We start from the raw sequence: 18,318 nt of genomic DNA on the forward strand, positions 1-18,318 counted from the left end.
TTATTTCCATCAGACCTGGGAGGCCAAAATCCCAGTGCTTATTTACCCCCTAGGGAATTTCCAATTAAGTAGCCTCTTAATGGAAAACCCAAACTTTCCTGAATCTCCTTTACTGATGCACAGCCATAATCATATCCAAGTTATATATGGAGAATTCCTCAGCAGCAGATTGGAAAGGAAATGTAAGTTACATTTTCCCTCCCTCACACATCTGAAGGGAGAGATTGGGTGATATTTCCTCTGTGTTTCAGTATGTAAAACACAAGTATTTTTGACGTTTTCTCCTTGGCTGTGATGACAGAGAATAGGAAAATAACAAACCCAGTCACCAAACCCGCATATTTGACCTCTTCCATCACAGTTTTGGCCCAGGCAGTTTAAAATGCACTGTGTTTTATGTTTGCTCTTATCTTCTTTCACACCAATGAGGAATAAGTGACCTTTCTCTGAGCTGAGAGGACCAATTCAAACCACACTGCCTGTCTGCTCATTGTCCTGACTGCCAGGCTCCATGGCATCACACTGTTGTTTGGGGTTTTCTCCTTGAAGGGTAGGAGATTGTCCTCTTGTCTAGCAAGAAAAGGATTTTGCAATATTTGAAGAGCTTCTTGGGGAAAAAGGCAAGAACTTACTGAAAGAAGATCAGTAAGTGAGCCTGTCTTTTTTCAGGAGGGCAGGTCAGCTCATGAGTGCTGGAGTCATAGGTCTGAGGGAAGCAAACACAAAGCCATTTCTTAAATTCCCCATATCCATAGGTTCTTGCACTGGATAAAGGCCATGTGTCAGAGAGGAAGGACACCCCCTCCATCTGATCTAACAATGAATTCATGATAATGCTCCTGGGCTGAGCATCAACTGGTCTTAAGCAAAGAAGACAAAGACTCAGGCGCAAAACCCATTTTCTCAAGGCTTCAGCAGCTCACAGAGAGACAAGCAGAGACGAGCTGGATTGACCCAGGGAGGCTCCAGAGACAGCTTCTCCCTACGAGCAGGCAAAGCTCTCTGGACAGGCTGCTCAAGGAGCATCAGCCAGCAAGAGGGCTGTCTGTGCTTGAAGGCACTATTTCAGTCCACAGATGACCAGGGTAAACTTCTGCTCCAGAGAAGTAGAATCTGAGCATCTAGCTCAGTGGTTTCTATTTCTGCTTCCTAAGGCAGACCCAGTAACCCAGTTTAAAGAAAAAAAAAAAAAAAAAAAAATCTGGCTATGTTTATCACACTATTTTCCCTCACAGTAACTTATATTTAGACAGATTTACCACCACCACTACCTTCTGAACCTACTCAAGTATTTTTCTTCTCTAAATGCAGTAAAGTTCTACGCTATATTCTGCAGAAAATTACTCAGTTGTTGAACTTTTTTTGATCCTTCATTGTTAACAGCAAAAATTATGGTCAAGACTGCTCTGAGTTTTTCCTCTTCTATCCTCTTTTATTCTAGTAGGTATATAATATCAGCCTAATGCACAGTTTTGCATTCAGTTTAAATGGTACCACTGACCTGCAATCAGCACTCTGCAGTACAACACTGGCAGATCAGCAACTCCCTGCCACTCTGTGTATTTACTTATCAACAAGAGGGCCAAACAGACAACAAGCAGCTCCATGAGTACAGATGCCAGCATGATGTCAGCAGAGAGAAAGAAAGACTGTCCACATCAAAGTATGCAAACCACCTTTTTCAGTATATGGAGCTAAGCTGCAACTTCTCCCTCAGCTTCACCTACAGCAGGGAGACACAATTACCCTGACCAAACAACTGAGAGCAACTTTCCAACACTGTCTCTTTACAGAGCACAGAATTTATAACTTCCTTGAGAAAGCATAAAAAAATTGAATAAAGCACAATTTTAATTATATTCATAATGATTTATTTTTTTAAATGTTCCCATTAAATTTCTATCTAAGGCCAACCCATTGTAAGTCAGAAGCAGTTTGGTTCCACCTGCATTGAAAGTGATTTTTATAATTATTTTCATCAGAACAGCCATTAATCACATAAACAATACCTTTCTTGCAGAAAATACATGATAAGCAGCTATGTTATAAGTTACTAGTGTTTTTAGTACGTTCATTAACTCAGATGCAAATTTTCTATTGAAATTAAAAAAAAAAAACAAAAAAAAACTTACCTTCAGATTGATGCGTTGCCAGAGGCGTCTGAGTCTCCTTGGAGTATGATACCACCTCCCGAGGTAAGAAATCAACCTGGGTGATCTTTGACACCCCTAGCTTGTGCAGTCTGCGTCTAAGGTGGAATACACGACATCGAAAGGTTAGTCATGTTAAATGCAAATCAGCAGCAGGAACAAATGTTTGCTGTTATGAACAAGATTAAAATACTTCAGTGTTTAAGATGAAACACAGCACTATGCATGTGAAGTACCTCATTGCAGTGAAGAAAAGTAACCTGGGAACCATTTGCCATAATAAAGTACAGTTGTTGAACCTCTAGATCATGCTGCTGAGAGGGACTGCAAATGGGAGAGAGAAATAGCCTGCTTGTGTCCCTCTAAACATGCAACAAAATTCTCTTTCATACCACTGTTACTATGATGCTCTGTCTGCTCAAAGGAGTTCATCCTCAGCCTGTACAAAGGGTAAACCTGCATTTAAACCAGGATGGATTAGGACTGCCAAAGGTTCAGCTGAGAGCAATAACAGAGTCTTTAACTGTCAAGGTGAGTAATTTCCATAAAGAAAGAGATTCTCCCTTCCACAGGAGTCATTAATAGCGGCATTGAAGTAGGTTTATGACTAGTGGAGTCCTAATGCAAGGGCTGGAGGAGAGCTAAAACACAACTGGATCAGGGCAAGTATAGCCTTCTATTTTGTCTACATCCCTTATTTTAAATAAACCATATGAAATAAATCAGTGAAGCAAACTAACTGTAAGCAGGTAAGGGAAAAAGAAGGGAGGCAACTGAGCATGGTCATGAACGTTTTTAGTTGTGCACAGCTCACTTGGCAGCAGGGGAAAGAAATCAGTTTATTTCCTGAATATTATTTGACTGTCTACAGGGAGTGAAGATATACAAATGGTCACTTGGAAGTGTTTTAGTGGAAAAAAATGCCAACTTCCAGCAGAGAAAAGAATGCAAACATAATAAACAAATGAACTAAATAAGGCCAGTTAAGTTACCTAAATCAACAAGTCTGAGCATGCTTATACATTTATGGGGAAATGAATTCCTGGACACAATGTTTCTCAACTTGCTACATTATTGAAGAGAACAATTTGGAAAAGTGGAAAATTCTTACACATTATCCATATCCCCCTCATTTTCCAGATTGTCAGAAGAACAGAAGTCATAGCGGTTTTGATCTAATTAATTTACAGTGGTTTAGGTATTCAGTTAAGATTGATGTCTGAAAGGAAATGGGAGTCTCAAAAGGAAACTGTCCCCATTGGAAAAACCTACTGAACTTTTCAGCTGCATGAGCTATATATTTTTCTGATCTATTTTACTGCCTGGGTTGTTATTAAGCGGACTGCAATTAGATTCAGCAGGTAATCAGTACAAATCAGCTGTATTGTCTAACAAACCACTAGAGCAGAAACAGTTGTATCTCTGAGTCTTTCCTCTTTTCAAAGAAGAAAAATTAACAAATGTCCCTTCTTACAACCACCTCTGAATTCACCATATGAACAAGATCTACAATTGTCTAAAAACCATATAGAAAAACTACCTCATTACGGGGGGCCAGAAAAGTTTCTTCAGCTAGCACAAATTTTAGTAGTTTTACTTTTCATAGCTGCTTTAACTTACGGTCTGTGTGAATTCAATCTTTAATAAATATCTCACCCCAGCAAACTCTCATGTGCTTTTCCCTCCCTCATCACCAGATGTGCAATCTCTTTTGCCTGCTAGGTCAGTTTGACTTCCCTGTGTAACCAGTCCCCTGCTGCCCCAGGCTACTCTTTCCATTTACTGAGGTTCTTCAGACTTTGCATTGGAAGAGTCTCTTGACAGTGGTCTTGGTTAAGTATAATCCCTAATTAATTATGTGTCTAATCTGGACCTAATTAGAACCTCACCTAACTCTAAAAGTTCCACATGAGGTCTCCTGGACTGCCTGAGGATGGGGGACACGACCCTGACAAAGAGCTGGATGTAACTGCTGGTTGGATGGATTGAACCTCTTTGCTCTCCGTGTCCCTCTGTGAGCTACTTCCCACGGCACTGTGCTGAGACAATGCGTGGAATTCTTCATCTAAAACATTTCCAATTCAGTAATTGCTGGTGACTGTAAAAATGTCTTGTGCCACCCCTATCCTGTAATTACTGGTGAAGACTGGGAGGTCCTTCTTCATCTGAAGGAAGGTGATCTATTGATTGCTGTTTGCCTGTGTCAAACCACCTCTAATTGTTCTCGTGTAACTAAAAGTTGGCCTAGCCTTTGATCCCAAGCACTCGGGGACAACTGGAGCATCCCTTCAACATCTGGACTCTACCAAATATGTGCTGTAATGTTCTAGTCTCTAGTTCTTTTTAAGACAACACTAAATGGTCTATTGTTTTCCCATCCCCATTTTTCATCTGAGGTACTCACAATTCTCAAAAACTCGATGAATATTCATCTTAGAGAGCACATAGGCCTTGAAGGTTTCCTTTCCAAACTGCCAATGGGATGTCAGTAAGAGGATAGTGACAAAACCCCATGCATTAAAACCGATCCTTCTGTCCATAAGTATCATAAAAAAGGTTTATCTGCTAGAAGTGTTTTGCAACACACATCATTTAATTGCTGACTGCAGGATTTCTTTTGCATTGGTGGTGGTTTTTTTGTTGTTGTTTTTTTTGTTGGTGGTGGTGGTGGTTGGTCGGTTGGTTGGGTTTTGTTTTTTGGGTTTTTTTTTTCCCTCTAGTCTCAGGACACCAGAGGAAAGTTTAGCTCTGCCTTGGGTTTGAAAATATTCTTCTTTCAAAAGCGGCAGGACTTCCATTAGAATATGTACCTATGGATTTGCTCTTTGGCATGCTTCTTTTCTGTCTTTGCACTGACTACTAGTAAATGACTGAAGTCTTGTAGCTACATACAGAGTTATCTTTTCATGAATCAGATAAAGGAACTTGCCTTACACAGCTGTTCGAGAAACCTTGCTCCTAGGGGTGCTCATCTTTTAATCCAAACTTCCATAAAAAACCAGCTGGGATTTCTAAAATGTTTCTGTAGGTTAAAATAGCTCAAAAAACGCTACCTTTTTGGTACAGCCCAGGTAAAATTTTAGAAGTGTGACCTATCTGAAGTCATGCTCATGCGTAAATTGCAAACCTTCCTAGGAATTCTGGATAAGGAGAAATATTTCTGTTTAGAAAGCTCTCTGGATACTTTCCTTCTGGATCTTTCCTGGAATAGACCTCACACACCTACTGCAGCTGGCAGCACTGTCAATCAGCAGCTAAAGGGAAGTTGTTGCTTTTCTTACGGAATAGTGAATGAAGTAAGTAGCACATGACCAAGTAAAAACACAATATACTTGTCTGGAGACTCAAAACAGGCAATCCTTTAAGTTCTTTGGTCAAGCAAATTTTTCAGTGTAGTGATTTTGTTTTACCTATGATTCATGCTCTGAAGAACTTGAGGTACTGCTACCCACTCTTTTAGAGAAACAGGTTATCCTAAATACTTCTGCAGGCAAGCATTTCTACGTTATTAAATTTACTACTTTTTTTTTTTTTTTTTTTTTTTTTTACTTGTATGGGGTAAAGAAGTTCCATTCAAAATTATAAAATATTCATTTTAGCTCTATTACAACTTTTAAAAAGTTTCATAGGCCTGAACTCCACTGAGATGGCACTTATTCTTGGACTATGATCATACTTAAATACACAATTTTAAACACATACACAGCTCCACGTGTTGCTGCACATGGAAACAGCGTAACTATAGCCAGCAGAAAGGAGGGGGAAAGTATCTTTTAAATGATTCAGAGAGCAGCCTGAACCAGCAGGTACAAACAAGATAAATGTAACTATGCATGCACATATGTGCCACAATAATAACATTTCATCTGCAATGAAATAGTTATTTGTATTGTGTTTCAGGCAACAGAAATAGCAATTTATCTTTTAATAAGCTTGTTTAAATAGTTGGGGGGTTATTTTCCCACAAAGATGACTTTGCTGAAGCATCTTATTTATGAAACTGAAAAAAAAGGAAACTTAAATTATGGTCTTTTTGAGTCAAAAAAAGCAAATGAAAATCGCATACAACTAGCTCAACTAGGAAGCGTTTTCAACATAATTCTTGCAAAGAAATGATAACAAAAAGAGCTGACATATACCCAAGTTCAGAGTCAGACTGGAGTTGCAGCACTGAGGGGTCTGTGTCCCATTGCAAGGTCCTAGGGTGGTAATCAGCCGTGCAGCACGAAGGGGAGGGAAAAAAAAGAACACAGAATTAACTGAAAGGATGCACAAAACTCCATCTCCTTAGTTACATGCTCTATATAGTATATTCAACCTCCAGGTGCAAGCAACAGCCACCATATGTCAAACAAGGTTTGTATGTCAAACTGAGACAGGCAGGCAATTTACTAAAACTACATATTATTGATAAAAGAGGAAAGAAGCTGGATTTTCTGTCACATATTGATTAACGAAACACAGGGTTGGGTTTTTCTTCTTTTTCCTGAAAAATTCTAACTCTTTAACTTAGGTTGACGGATTCACAATAATTTGTAAAATCTGCAGGTAAGATCTATTTATGTTTTTATGGTGAGGTAGACTGAGCACTTGCCATGAACTCCACTGAAGGGTTTATCCCTTCGCACACTCCTGAGTCAGACAGTAACCCATCCTGTATAGCGCTGCTCTGGGCAGGAACATCATGTAGTGCATATGACAACAAATGGCACACTGATACCAGCTCTGACACACTCTGATGACATCTGGGACAGAAAAACAAACTCTTATTTTCCTCCTGAAAAGATTCCTAGGGAAGAGGGCAATAATACATTGGAGAAAATCAGATCTATGACAATCTCTTATGGACTGCTGCCAGATGAGACTACCACCAAATGTGAACATTCCAGAGGTGTGGTCTGAAGTGAAGATGTTGATCCTTGCACTGCAGCGCAGTTTCCTATGCACCCAGCTCTAAAACACCTTGCAAATACTCACAAGAGCCTTTAGGAGTCTTGTGAAATATTCAGAATCCCCCAATTTAGAAATGCAAAAAATGACATATCAAGGCCAACATCTTCAAAAAACCTGCTCCTTCCCTGTCTCTTAATTTTGCTTTATTTTTCCACTCTCAGAAAGCCACATCTTATATGCAAGAAAACTGTCAGAATCCATGACAGAACCAGGAACACACAATTGTCTCCTGAGCACCTTTTCCTGCAGTATGAATACTAGATTATGCATTGCTCTCGCTAGCAGAGGCTAGAGCAAAGGAAAGTGCTCCTTCCCTAAGCAAGCAAGTCTTCATGAAGACATGCTGGATAATGATAGTTGTCAAAATTAAAAACTCCCCTAATTTCTTCTGAATGCAAATTCTGAGGACATAGAGATCATGATAGTACCAGGTTCAGCCAAAACCAGGCATATAATCACCTGTGGTCAATATACACAAGTCTTTCTGCAACAATAGCAACCTCTGCCAGTGAATCACTCTTATAAACTAACAAGTTACTGAATTAGTTCAGAAATAGATCTATTAAAGCCAAATAATTATTCTACCTCCTGTCCTTAGCAAACTCGCCCATTCTATGACCAGTGTTAACTCACTCTCTGGAGAGACAGACAAGGGCATGTGTTGCACTCTTGTTATTTCAGAATGAAAATGAATCAATCTCAACACCCTGTGCATACAAGAATGAAAAACTGTAATGCAAAGCTGATTTCTCATGCAACGTAACAGCACAAATTTCCCTCAACTTCTTATGAACCATAGTAATGTTTATCAGGATGAAAGGCTTAATACTGATAGAGAAAGGCTTCTCCAAAACTAAACTATATTACAAAAGGTCAAGAGATAAATTAATACAGCAATAAAGAACAGATTTTTCCCTTGTAACTTGACTGCAGTGTAAATACAGTGGAAAATGGACATAAGATCTGAATGCCTGATGCAAGGCAAAGGCATCAATGACTAATGCATTATAGTTACTCCATTAAAAATGCTATCTGTGTGAAGATTACTCTTGTAGAGTCACCAAGGTCAGTTGCATATATTAGCACTTGCTATATAAGTGCCAATTTCTAATTTTACTGCTGGCTGGGGCTACTTACATATTAATGTCCAGGTTTTCCAAACTCTTAAAAGAAAATACATATAACACATTTCAGTTTCCTCCCCACAACATTCACTTTCAAACCTACAAGATTTGCAGGGGTATAAAGGCTATTTCATCAGAAAGAACACCATTATCATTTGATTAAAGCAAGAGCTTGCAACAGGTCTCCAGAAGTATTGTCCCTGTGATCTACCTGCAAGAATCCAGGCCAGGTCAAAAGAGAAGGCACCTTTACCTGGTACCCAGATAAAAATGCAAAAAAAAAAAAAAAAAAAAAAAAAAAAAAAAAAAAAAAATTGAGATCTCTTGCACTCAAGACAGCACAAATCCCAAAAATATGAGAAGAGCAACACATCATTCAGGTCATCACATGCAAACATGTATAGAGGTGTTCCTCCCTTAAGTATTGATTATCTGGATTCTCACATACAGCCTTCACCACACTGGACACTGACACCTACTTTTAATAGTAATTCTCCTTGACTCCTAATTATATCTGTTTTCAACAGTTCTAATGCATCTGCAAAACATTTCCCAGATTTGTGCTCCACTGTGCATGGCTGTGTTACCACTTGCACAGGTGTGAGAAATAGATGAGGAAGCAATCTGCCAAGTTGTCCTCTCCAGCTTGGCTGAGCTGCCATCACAGAAAATAAGAATGCAGGTAACAAATCTTTGGTTTTCAAGTCCCTTTCCCTGGGAGACAGAACACAAGCGGCTACACTCAGGTAATAGAGGCTGGAGAGCACAGGGAGTGACTCTGTGTTTCAAGGAATACTATTGATTTGTTCTTTGTCTCTTTCTGGCACCTGAAAAATGTCATCAGATCAAAATGAAAGTGAGTGAACAGTAAAGATGTAATCTGGACCCGCAATTCAGCCAGTTTCCATGGCAATAACATCAAAAAAGAAAGAAATAGATTCTTTGAGGTTTAGCAACCCAAAAATGATGTTGAATAGCCTGTGCTGTCAACCTGACTAGAAAATTAAAGCTAATCTGTTTGTGATGAACAGACATTACTATGGCATTCCTTGATCATATGGATGAGCATCGTAATTATGCCTCTCCTGTGGACACTCCTCAGAGGGGATTTTGAAATGCCACCGGATTTCAGCAGTAAAGTGGTTGCCAATCTTTTTCCAACTAGTACATGAGTTCCTCTTCCAGACACATCTTCATGAAGAAAAGGATTAGGTGCTGTTACTCTTCTTTTGTCTTTCTTACTTCTTCATAAAAGAAAGCTGCAAATGTTTGACTTCAAGTCACGCAGAGACAGAGGCAGAGAAGGTAATGTCGCAGAGACAGAGGCAGAGAAGTGTTGGAGTCCAGGGCATTCCTTTGGTTGCCCTGGAGGGTCAGGGACCTGGGCAGGAGGGTCTGGGACCCCAGCCCAGAGCTCAGAGAGACACTGGCTTTGATTTCTGTCCATGGGAAAAACTTCCTACACTGAGAGAAGGTTTACAGGCCACAAGAATGTGAGAAATAGTAGTTTAGCTTATCACAGAATGAGAAAATAATAGTTTTAGGTTCCTAGCATTGAAGTGAATGGGGACAAGATGGAGAATCTGGGGCGTTGTCTCCTTCTCCTTCTCCTTCTTCCCTCACTCCATTGCTGCATTGACGTGGCACAAAGTAGTTAGTGAGGATTGGGTCAAAGTAAAGATGACCTTTTTAGTAATAGTGATAGACATTGGTAAGAAATAGTAAATAAGAAATACGTAGTAATTAGTATAAAAGATAAGGACAGCCCAGCTCGGGGGGAGACGTGAGGAATCCATGCAGCTGCGAACATCTTGTCGGACTCCGAGAAAATTGTAAGATAAGAAACAATAAACGAAGTATGCAACCTTGAAAAATCTAAACCTGAGAACTCCGTCTCTTCCTTCGGCTTGGCTCGGAGCTGCGCAGGGGAGCAAGGACCCTGAAACCACCTCAATGTTGGGGAAAGCCCCCGACAGAGAAGGTAATGTCACAGACCCTGAGGACAAGTCCATGGCCTAGGAGTCAGCAGTCAGGCTGAGGTGCTCCTGCTCTGGACCTTTCGGAGAAGACAAATTGGTCAAGGTTACCCTACATGGTTCAGTGGATTTTGGCACAGGTCTGTGTAGAAGAGATGTGAAACATTTTAGAGGAACACTTTTGTGGGGGAAAGAGAGGAGCAGTAGACCAAGCAGGTAAAAGTAGTGCTCTCTAGCAGTCTCCAGTCCTGCAGACTCCTCCCATGGGTAAAGGGAGTGGCACAGGTACAGCAAGGACCCCTGGAAAGTCACTGAACAGCACAGTCAGATTGGCCCATGTCCCCAGTGCAGACAGCACTGACACTGTTTTAATCAGAACTACCCAACATTGTTTCAGAGCTGGGTGCTGTATCAGTCTCCCACGCAGTGGCAAACAATAGCCCTGTGTCATGGTCCATCCCCCTTTTACATGTTCAGTGCACAACAGCTGACTCTGGCTCACTGAGGGATCAAAAGCTGTATTACTAAATAACAGATTGTTCTAAAGCAGCACAAAGGGAATGAGGGCTGTTAGATGTTGCACTAAGTAGATGAGGTACAAGTGTTACTACCTCTCTTTAAACCAATCTGCTTTCACTCTCTTCCTTTAGGTAGGCATCTCAATAGCCTGTTTTTTCTCAAATTTAGGACAGTATTAATGCTGGTGCTGTTTCAGCTGTTACTACTGAAGAAGTACCAGAAAATTTTGACACATCATCTTTTAATACCCCGAACAAAGAAACTTGGAAGAGGTCCAGATGTCATATATTTAAGAAAGGATCGGATGGTAAAACAACACTTATCTCTTCTGAATTCAAGTCCAAAGCATTAGGAAGATATTCAGAGCACGGTTCTAAAAGGACAGAGAACAGTTACAAAATTTAAGGTGGGAGGAATTTGGACAGAAGCATTCCCTTTTCTGTAGCATTATTATTATTACCATGGAAGAGCAGGCACTGCCATATGTTACAATGCTCTGTGTAACCTTACCTCCAGATTTTATTCTGGTTGCATAATGTCAATTATGTAGATTAAAAATGTGGAAAAGACTAAAATAAATACACTAAAAATAAAACAAAACACTCAAAACCTTTTGGAAAAGTCCCAGCATCAGAATGCATTAATGAAGCATAGATTCTGACATCCAAAACTGTCTGGAATCCATGAGAACTTCTCAGCTAATTTAAGCAACTTTGGGTCTGGCCTCAGCAGTAGTGTATGAAACACGTAAGACATCAGTTCCAATACATGTACTTAGTAATCTGCCGTCATAAAATGATATTTAATGTCTGTAATCATGGTCATATCACAACAGAACTTGGCTCTGGGGAAGTGCCCCAACCCTACACTTTTCATACGCAACATACTGACAGCTTAGTTCTGACTCTGCTTCCCTGCAGCCAAAATCAAATCCTCCCTCATCTGTTGCTGATGCTGCAGAGCATGTGTTCTGCATGACTTCTTTTCTTCCCCCACTCCCCTTTCCCAGGTCAAGAGCAGCCAGGCCTGAAAATCCATGCTTTTGAATAAAAGCCTCCTCACAGGAATGACAGCAAACTCTGCTTTCCCAGGGGCTTCTTGCAGGGCAGACACCTCTTTGAAGCATTGCAAATCACAGTTTCAAGCAGAACCAGAGGAAAACAAACACCATATTCTGGCATCTCCTGTCACCAAGGGCTGTTGTGCTCTCCAGACCAGGAGAAAACTGCACTGACAGTGTACTGAGACCCGAGGTATCTCCTGAACTGAGATATCCATATGTGTCCCTAATGAAACACCATTAGATCTGACAGGCCCCGAAACAAGCATCTCCCCTTGCAGCAACAACAGTGTCCTAAAATGACCCTTCATATGGGAAATGGCAGTGCCCTCCTAACCCTAAAATTCAGACTGTGCCATGACTCCACAGATTCGGCTGTGCCAGGGTTTTTCAGTGATCAAAGGCCAATCCGCTAAGCAGAGCATAGGCTGTTACTAACTGAACCAAAGAGACCAGAAATGAAGGTGGGACTCACCCAGAGCATATGGACTCACCTATCCTGCAGGAAGCCTCAAGGCACCTTTGCTTACCGGGGCAATATTTCTAAAATGATGTGAATATGGCTAGCCTCATTCTCCCCATCTGTGGTAGGAGGGGGTCTTGATGTTGCAGGAGGTATTTATGCAATCTTCAGACACCTAAATGAAGGGCTCCACCAGTGAAACCTTACCATGGACTCTTTCCATACAAACAGAAGGGCAGGAGATTGCTCCATGCAGCAGTTCCAAGCACCCTACTTACACTCCAGTTGTGAATAGGTATTAGAGGTGGTTGGTATCTTTACTGTTCACTCTCACTTTGATCTGCTGGGAAATAGATAAGGAAACAACCAGCTGCTAGTTGACAGCCTGCAGGCTTCAGTCTGCTTCATGCTTTCTTTTATTCTAACTTCAAATGCAACTAGCAAAACAAGTGAAATAGGAAAAAGGAGCTAACCAGCAAGCCCAAAACTGCAGAGAACACAATTCTTGCTTCTGACTTTGATGTAAAGCCTCATGTTTAAAATTACAGTTTTAACCCTGGATAACAATTTCCAAAAGATTTAGAATTACTTACATTAGGAATTCTGCACCTTCAAACTGATGGCAGATTGAAAAACACCTTACACCCAACCCATAAAACCTTAAAAAATACTGGATGCAACAACAGTGAGATAAGAGACCTTTTTAAAATGACCAACAGAATAAAATGCTAAGATGTGTATGAATGCATTTTTTCAATAAGATACTAAATATTGTCAGCAATTTGCAATCCTGTAGTATTTGCAGTTTCAATGTGTAATCTATCATGGGTCTAGACCACTTTTTTTTCAATGTCTGAATATTGCCAGAATGAATTTAAGGCTGCATAATTATTTAGCTGCTTTAAAGAGTTCTACCTAGTTTGTTGTGTCAGTTTCTCCAAAGCTCCTAACTTGCTGCTGATTAAATAGAAAATCTGAACTAAGAAACTGTTGACGGGAAATTACTGCAGATATTTAAATATATTTGTGTGAACATAAGCTATTTATTTTTATTCTTTTCACTCTACATTTTTGTAATTTTAATTCTCTTCACTGTGATCTTCACTTTCTGATATTTTTTTGTGCATTTGAAGTGTGTCTCCAAAACAAACTATATTTAAAAAAAAAAAAAAAAAAAAAAAAAAGGATTCAAAGCTACTAGCCAGAGATGTAAAAGTACCACTTTCCTCAATGGATAGTTTGCATCTGAGCCACTATTCTGCTGTTACCTGTGCTCTGTTTTGCAGATCTGTTCCACTTTGAGAGGACTGGCAAAAAGAAAATACCTTCCTTGTGCTACTTGTTTCCTGAAGGACACTATAAGTTAGATGGCTATCAGCAGTTAGGGAGGATTTGTGTCTCTCAACATGACGCTCACTTGGGCTCACAGAGAAGTCTGCTCTGACTCTCTGTGCGTTCTTGTGTTCAGAGCTGGGCTGCTACTGCTAATCATAAAATAAAATGCCTTAATACATTCAGAGAACAAGGAGTTTGGCACTGCTACTGGAGCACAGCCAGAGGGTTTTGCTTGGGTTTGCATTTACCCTTCCAAAGAGGCTGACACCTCTGACTTCCAGTCTCCACCAGTAAAAAGAGCAACTCTGACCTCCCTGAAAGCAGAGCACTATCTTTTAACTGCCTGGCAACCATAAAAGCCCTTTTCAGAATGGTGTGAGTTTAAAACACTCCTCTTTTTTTAAGGTATATTTATGAAAAATCATGGACAAATAATATTTAAAACACATGTATATGAAAATTCTTCTTGAATCAAGGCTATGCTGCAGAATGGATTTAATTGTTTTCAAAAACCATTTGACTTTTAAATCAGGACGAACAATTCTGGCAAGCCTGCAATGATAAGGACATATCACAGGACCAACACCTTGCTGATTCCCGTATCACAAAATTCCACTAATTAAATCAGAAATTTAATTTATCCAATCTGATGAATTTATCTACTATATTTGAAGCCTGTCCTTTGATTCAGGTCTTCATTACAGATCTCCTGGCAATATCATACTCACACTTTATATCCTATAGCTACAGAAATCTTAGTCTGCATATTTATGCTGGTTTACCAGGAGGGTCATTGTAGGCAGCAGGCTGGATCTATGAGGACAGAAGGTCAAATAGAACTGACACGGATTTACTCGGAGTGCCAGATACCAAAATGGTCATTTTGAAAGTGCAGTAATAAAAAACAGGTTTGGGGGCAAGGCACAAGTTGTTTTATTCCCTTACCAAACCCTGAAAATTCTTTCTTCAAACACTGTTTTTCTCTTAGTTTTTATACCAAGAGTAAGTCTATGCAGCAAAACAGAACTCAAATGATCACAAATGCAAAGAAGGAACTTGGCAGGAGAAGTTTTATATGCTATCAGCTCAGGCAAATGCTTGAAAGAAACTGCAGCACTCACATTAGGAGTCTTTGATCCAGACTCCATGGATATGCATATAAGGAAAGTTTTCTCATAAACTTCAAGGGGATTTGGGTAAAATTGCATAAAAGTCAAAATCATATTTAATAGTCAAATCTAAGAAAAGTAATCCATAACCTTTCAAAGGACTCAAATAGGTAACACAAAGGCTGGAACTTCCAACTTTTAAGTCTGGTTTATTCAAGTGAAGAAGCAGCTGAAAGATTTCAGCAAATTTTCCATTTTGCTTTGGCGCTAAAATCCGGTAACTACTAGCTGGAAGAAGAGCTAGTGTTTCCCTTCCTTTTTACAGTTCATTTTGTGGTAGAAAAAGCAAAATCATTCCAAAAGAGGATGAGATTTTTGTTACAATTAGGGTTGAAACAAGAACTTACTGTATGAGAATTATCAAAAATTTTTCACAGTAACAGTCAAAATGTCAAAAGTTCTCATGACCCAATGATCTGACTTTTAATAGCCCAGCTCAGAAATTATTTTCTGAGTTTGAACTATTAAAGTAAATAAGTACATCTAAAGTTTATGAATCAAAATCAGTTTTTAAACAGAACACATTCATTTTCATGAGTCTGCTTATGGAAAATTTTGTATGGCATATTTAGCTGTTTTCATTTTCAGAACTCCTTGAGGAAAAAAGAAAAAAGAAAAGAAAGAAAAGAAAAGAAAAGAAAGAACAGAAAAGAAAAAAAGAAAAGAAAAGAAAAGAAAGAAAAGAAAAGAAAAGAAAAGAAAAGAAAGAAAGAAAAGAAAAAGAAAAGAAAGAAAGGAAAGGAACGGAAAGGAAAGGAAAAGAAAAGAAACACAGACCCTCCCATAACCACCCTCACCTCCACTACCACTCACTCCCAGCACCACCCCTCCCCTCAAATAAACTACCTCAAAGAAAGACACAACATAACCGAAAAGCAAAGAAAAAGAAAGAAAAGAAAAAGGAGAAATTATAGCAATATCTCGCCAGTGGCAGCCATTCCTGCTTTACATATTTGAAGAAAAATCCTAAAAATTGGTATACCAAAAAAGTTACTTATTGAATCTTTTTATTTTTCCAGATAAAACATAAAATTGTGAATGGAAATTCCCCAAGGTCTTTTTAATAGGCTGGAGAAGGAGAAAACATCAATAGACACCAACTGTACCAGTTAAACTATGTTATACAGTTTAACATAGACGGTGATCTTATACAATTTAATTAAATCAAGATGAAATTCAGTTCAAGAGAACTGTTTAAGCTGAGCTGGCCTTAGCAAGTAAGTTATTTTAAGAGGATTAGTGTTTTAGTCCCTAAAATCATCTGATTGTCAGACTAAATATATTATGATATGCCTGTAAATAACTAAAGAGAACTAACTATAGCTGGGCTGATAACCTAAATGGTAAAGTGGGGCTTAATACATTAATATTATTTTCTTCTGGATGCAGCTGGGGCTCAGGTTTCCAAGGCATTTTACAAAGCACCCTGGGAATGGCAATCTTTCCTTCTCCTTTGATTTATAGCATTGAGATGCTTGCTAATGAGAAAAATAATCAAAGATCTGGAGGACTGAACTCTATCAATCCTTTAGAAAGGAAAGCATGAAAATCCTTAATGATGCCAGAGGCTCACATGCTAAAAGGATTGCAGATGATTCTAATTAATATGGACCATTCAGACTTTGTAACTGGCACGCACCAAAAAACAGTCCCTTTCTAGGTCAGTTACACAGACACTTGAAAGCAACTGCCAAATATCAGTCCCTAAGGTGTCTGCTTCTGTTTATGGGCTAAAAAAACCCCCTAAAAAACCAAAACCAACAAACAAACAAAAAAAACACCCCCAAAAAACTGGCAGGGAGAGGCTTTAAATATCTAAAGCCAAATATTCATTGAATGTAAAGGAGAAGGACTGTGATTCTTCTTGTGAGGGGAGAAAAGGAGGGAAAACAGTGTAAAGAATCTGCCATCCTCCAGCCTTGCATCCTAACCTATGCAGGGCAAGCTGAGATGTGCAAACACCCCAACACAGTCACCCATTGCTACTCTGTAAACAGGCTGATGTTGGGAAGTGTGAGAGATTGCACGATCACTTTAAAAAGCAACAGAGTTCCTAGCCAAAGACAGCAGAGACAGCCAGGGTTCCCCCCAGGCAAGGGGGGAGGCTGACACTGTCACTGCTTCACAGAACCCGTCACCATTCAGGTCAAGAAGGCTTAAGGCATGATTTAGCCTCTAAGTCTGCTGGAAACTGTAAAAATGAAATGTGTGCTAAGCCATCCTGATAATGAGGTTGTGGTAAATTAAATGGAGAAAAGCGTAACAGCTGGGTGTTATTAATTTTTGTCCTACCACATAATGATGCACACCCCATGCCAAGCCCAAAGCCACCATAACAGAGTGGCAACACAGCATCCCAGCGGCTATCCCGTTTATCTCTAGCCACCAAGCAGAAAACTCTTGACTCTGCACTGTGAAAGACTGCACAACAGTCCCCGGGGTTACAATCCTTCTTTGTCTGAATAAAACACCATGCAAGGAAGGTTTGCCATGGAGTAGTTATTTTCCCTCAGCCTTTCCTGTAGCTCCCTTAGAGTCTTTACATTGTTCTGCACTTCCCTTTGGCTCAGCCCATTTATGAAATAAGTATGCCACTAAAGCAGCCATTTAGAAACCATTTTGTACATATAAATTGATCTTACAAAAAAGCACCATAAAGAAAATAATCCACTACTAATAACTGTTACAGCTGCTGCTCCTGAGGCAATACATCACAGGCCCACTTGTCCTGGAAGAAGTGAAGAAGGATGCCTGTCATTTCTGAATGTGGTAGCACAATGCTGGTAATGCAAAGCTGAGTGGCAGTGATGAAACAGCATCATTGCACAGAACCTGTCAAATGCATCTACTTAAAGATAAAGTAGCTAAGCCCAAGGCAATACTGTTCTGCTGGCAGTGGTTTTAGCAGATCTTACAGAAACATGGTTTTGCTAATGTCTGTGAAAGATGTTTTCTGCAGTTGAAGAGAAGATAGGAAATATGCTGTATGGACTATTAAAGGTCATCTACTACAATAACTCAACCTTCTTGTACAAATGAAATAGAGACCAGAATCTACCTTCTTTCGCCTTCTTTATCTGTCTAAATAACAGCAAATAGACACTTAAAAGGGAGAATGGTATTCTGATACCCTTTCTTCAGCTTGTTGACGTGTTACATTGCTGTTCTGGTAAGAAGCTGCTTGGAAATTGAAGCTGAGTTGCCAAGTCTGATTTTTCAGGAAAAAAAGGACAGAACCCAAACACTTTGATGACATGTAGATGTATTCATGAGAGATAATCAAATAAAAAGTATCTTTCTGATTTTAAATATTATGTAGTAAGAACACACTAGAGGTACTTTTTTTTTTTTGACTGACTGACAGTGGGCAAGATTAAATACAAAACTGGAAAATAATGGCATGCTTTGACTCATTTGGTGCCCAGAAGCTCCAGAACTGTCTCTTTCCTTTTGATTGTGTATCTGAAAAGCATGAAATGTTTGTGCTTGACAGTCAGACATGAAGTAATGTGGGATTAACACAAGACTAGTGTGTGTGTTTAGATGCTGCAAAATAAATCAGAACACCT

At 39.5% G+C, this 18,318-nt stretch overlaps 1 protein-coding gene across 9 annotated transcripts in view; it reads right to left on the minus strand.

The window, feature by feature from the left end:
* Positions 1 to 18,318, minus strand: part of DYNC1I1 (dynein cytoplasmic 1 intermediate chain 1) — a 188,242-nt gene that overhangs the window by 141,706 nt on the left and 28,218 nt on the right. For 5 of the 9 annotated variants that reach the window (XM_040072601.1, XM_040072583.1, XM_040072555.1 and 2 more), the window contains exons 5-6: positions 6,290 to 6,349; positions 2,133 to 2,248 (exon numbers count right to left, since the gene is read on the minus strand). In XM_040072601.1, coding sequence (XP_039928535.1) covers positions 2,133 to 2,248; positions 6,290 to 6,349 — 176 coding nt within the window. Of the gene's footprint in view, positions 1 to 2,132; positions 2,249 to 2,386; positions 2,573 to 6,289; positions 6,350 to 18,318 lie in introns of those variants that run through there. The other 4 variants (XM_040072622.1, XM_040072612.1, XM_040072593.1 and 1 more) reach the window with 2 other exon arrangements.

The sequence above is a fragment of the Hirundo rustica genome, chromosome 1, assembly GCF_015227805.2.
Source record: "Hirundo rustica isolate bHirRus1 chromosome 1, bHirRus1.pri.v3, whole genome shotgun sequence".
Classification (NCBI taxonomy): Eukaryota; Metazoa; Chordata; class Aves; order Passeriformes; family Hirundinidae; genus Hirundo; species Hirundo rustica.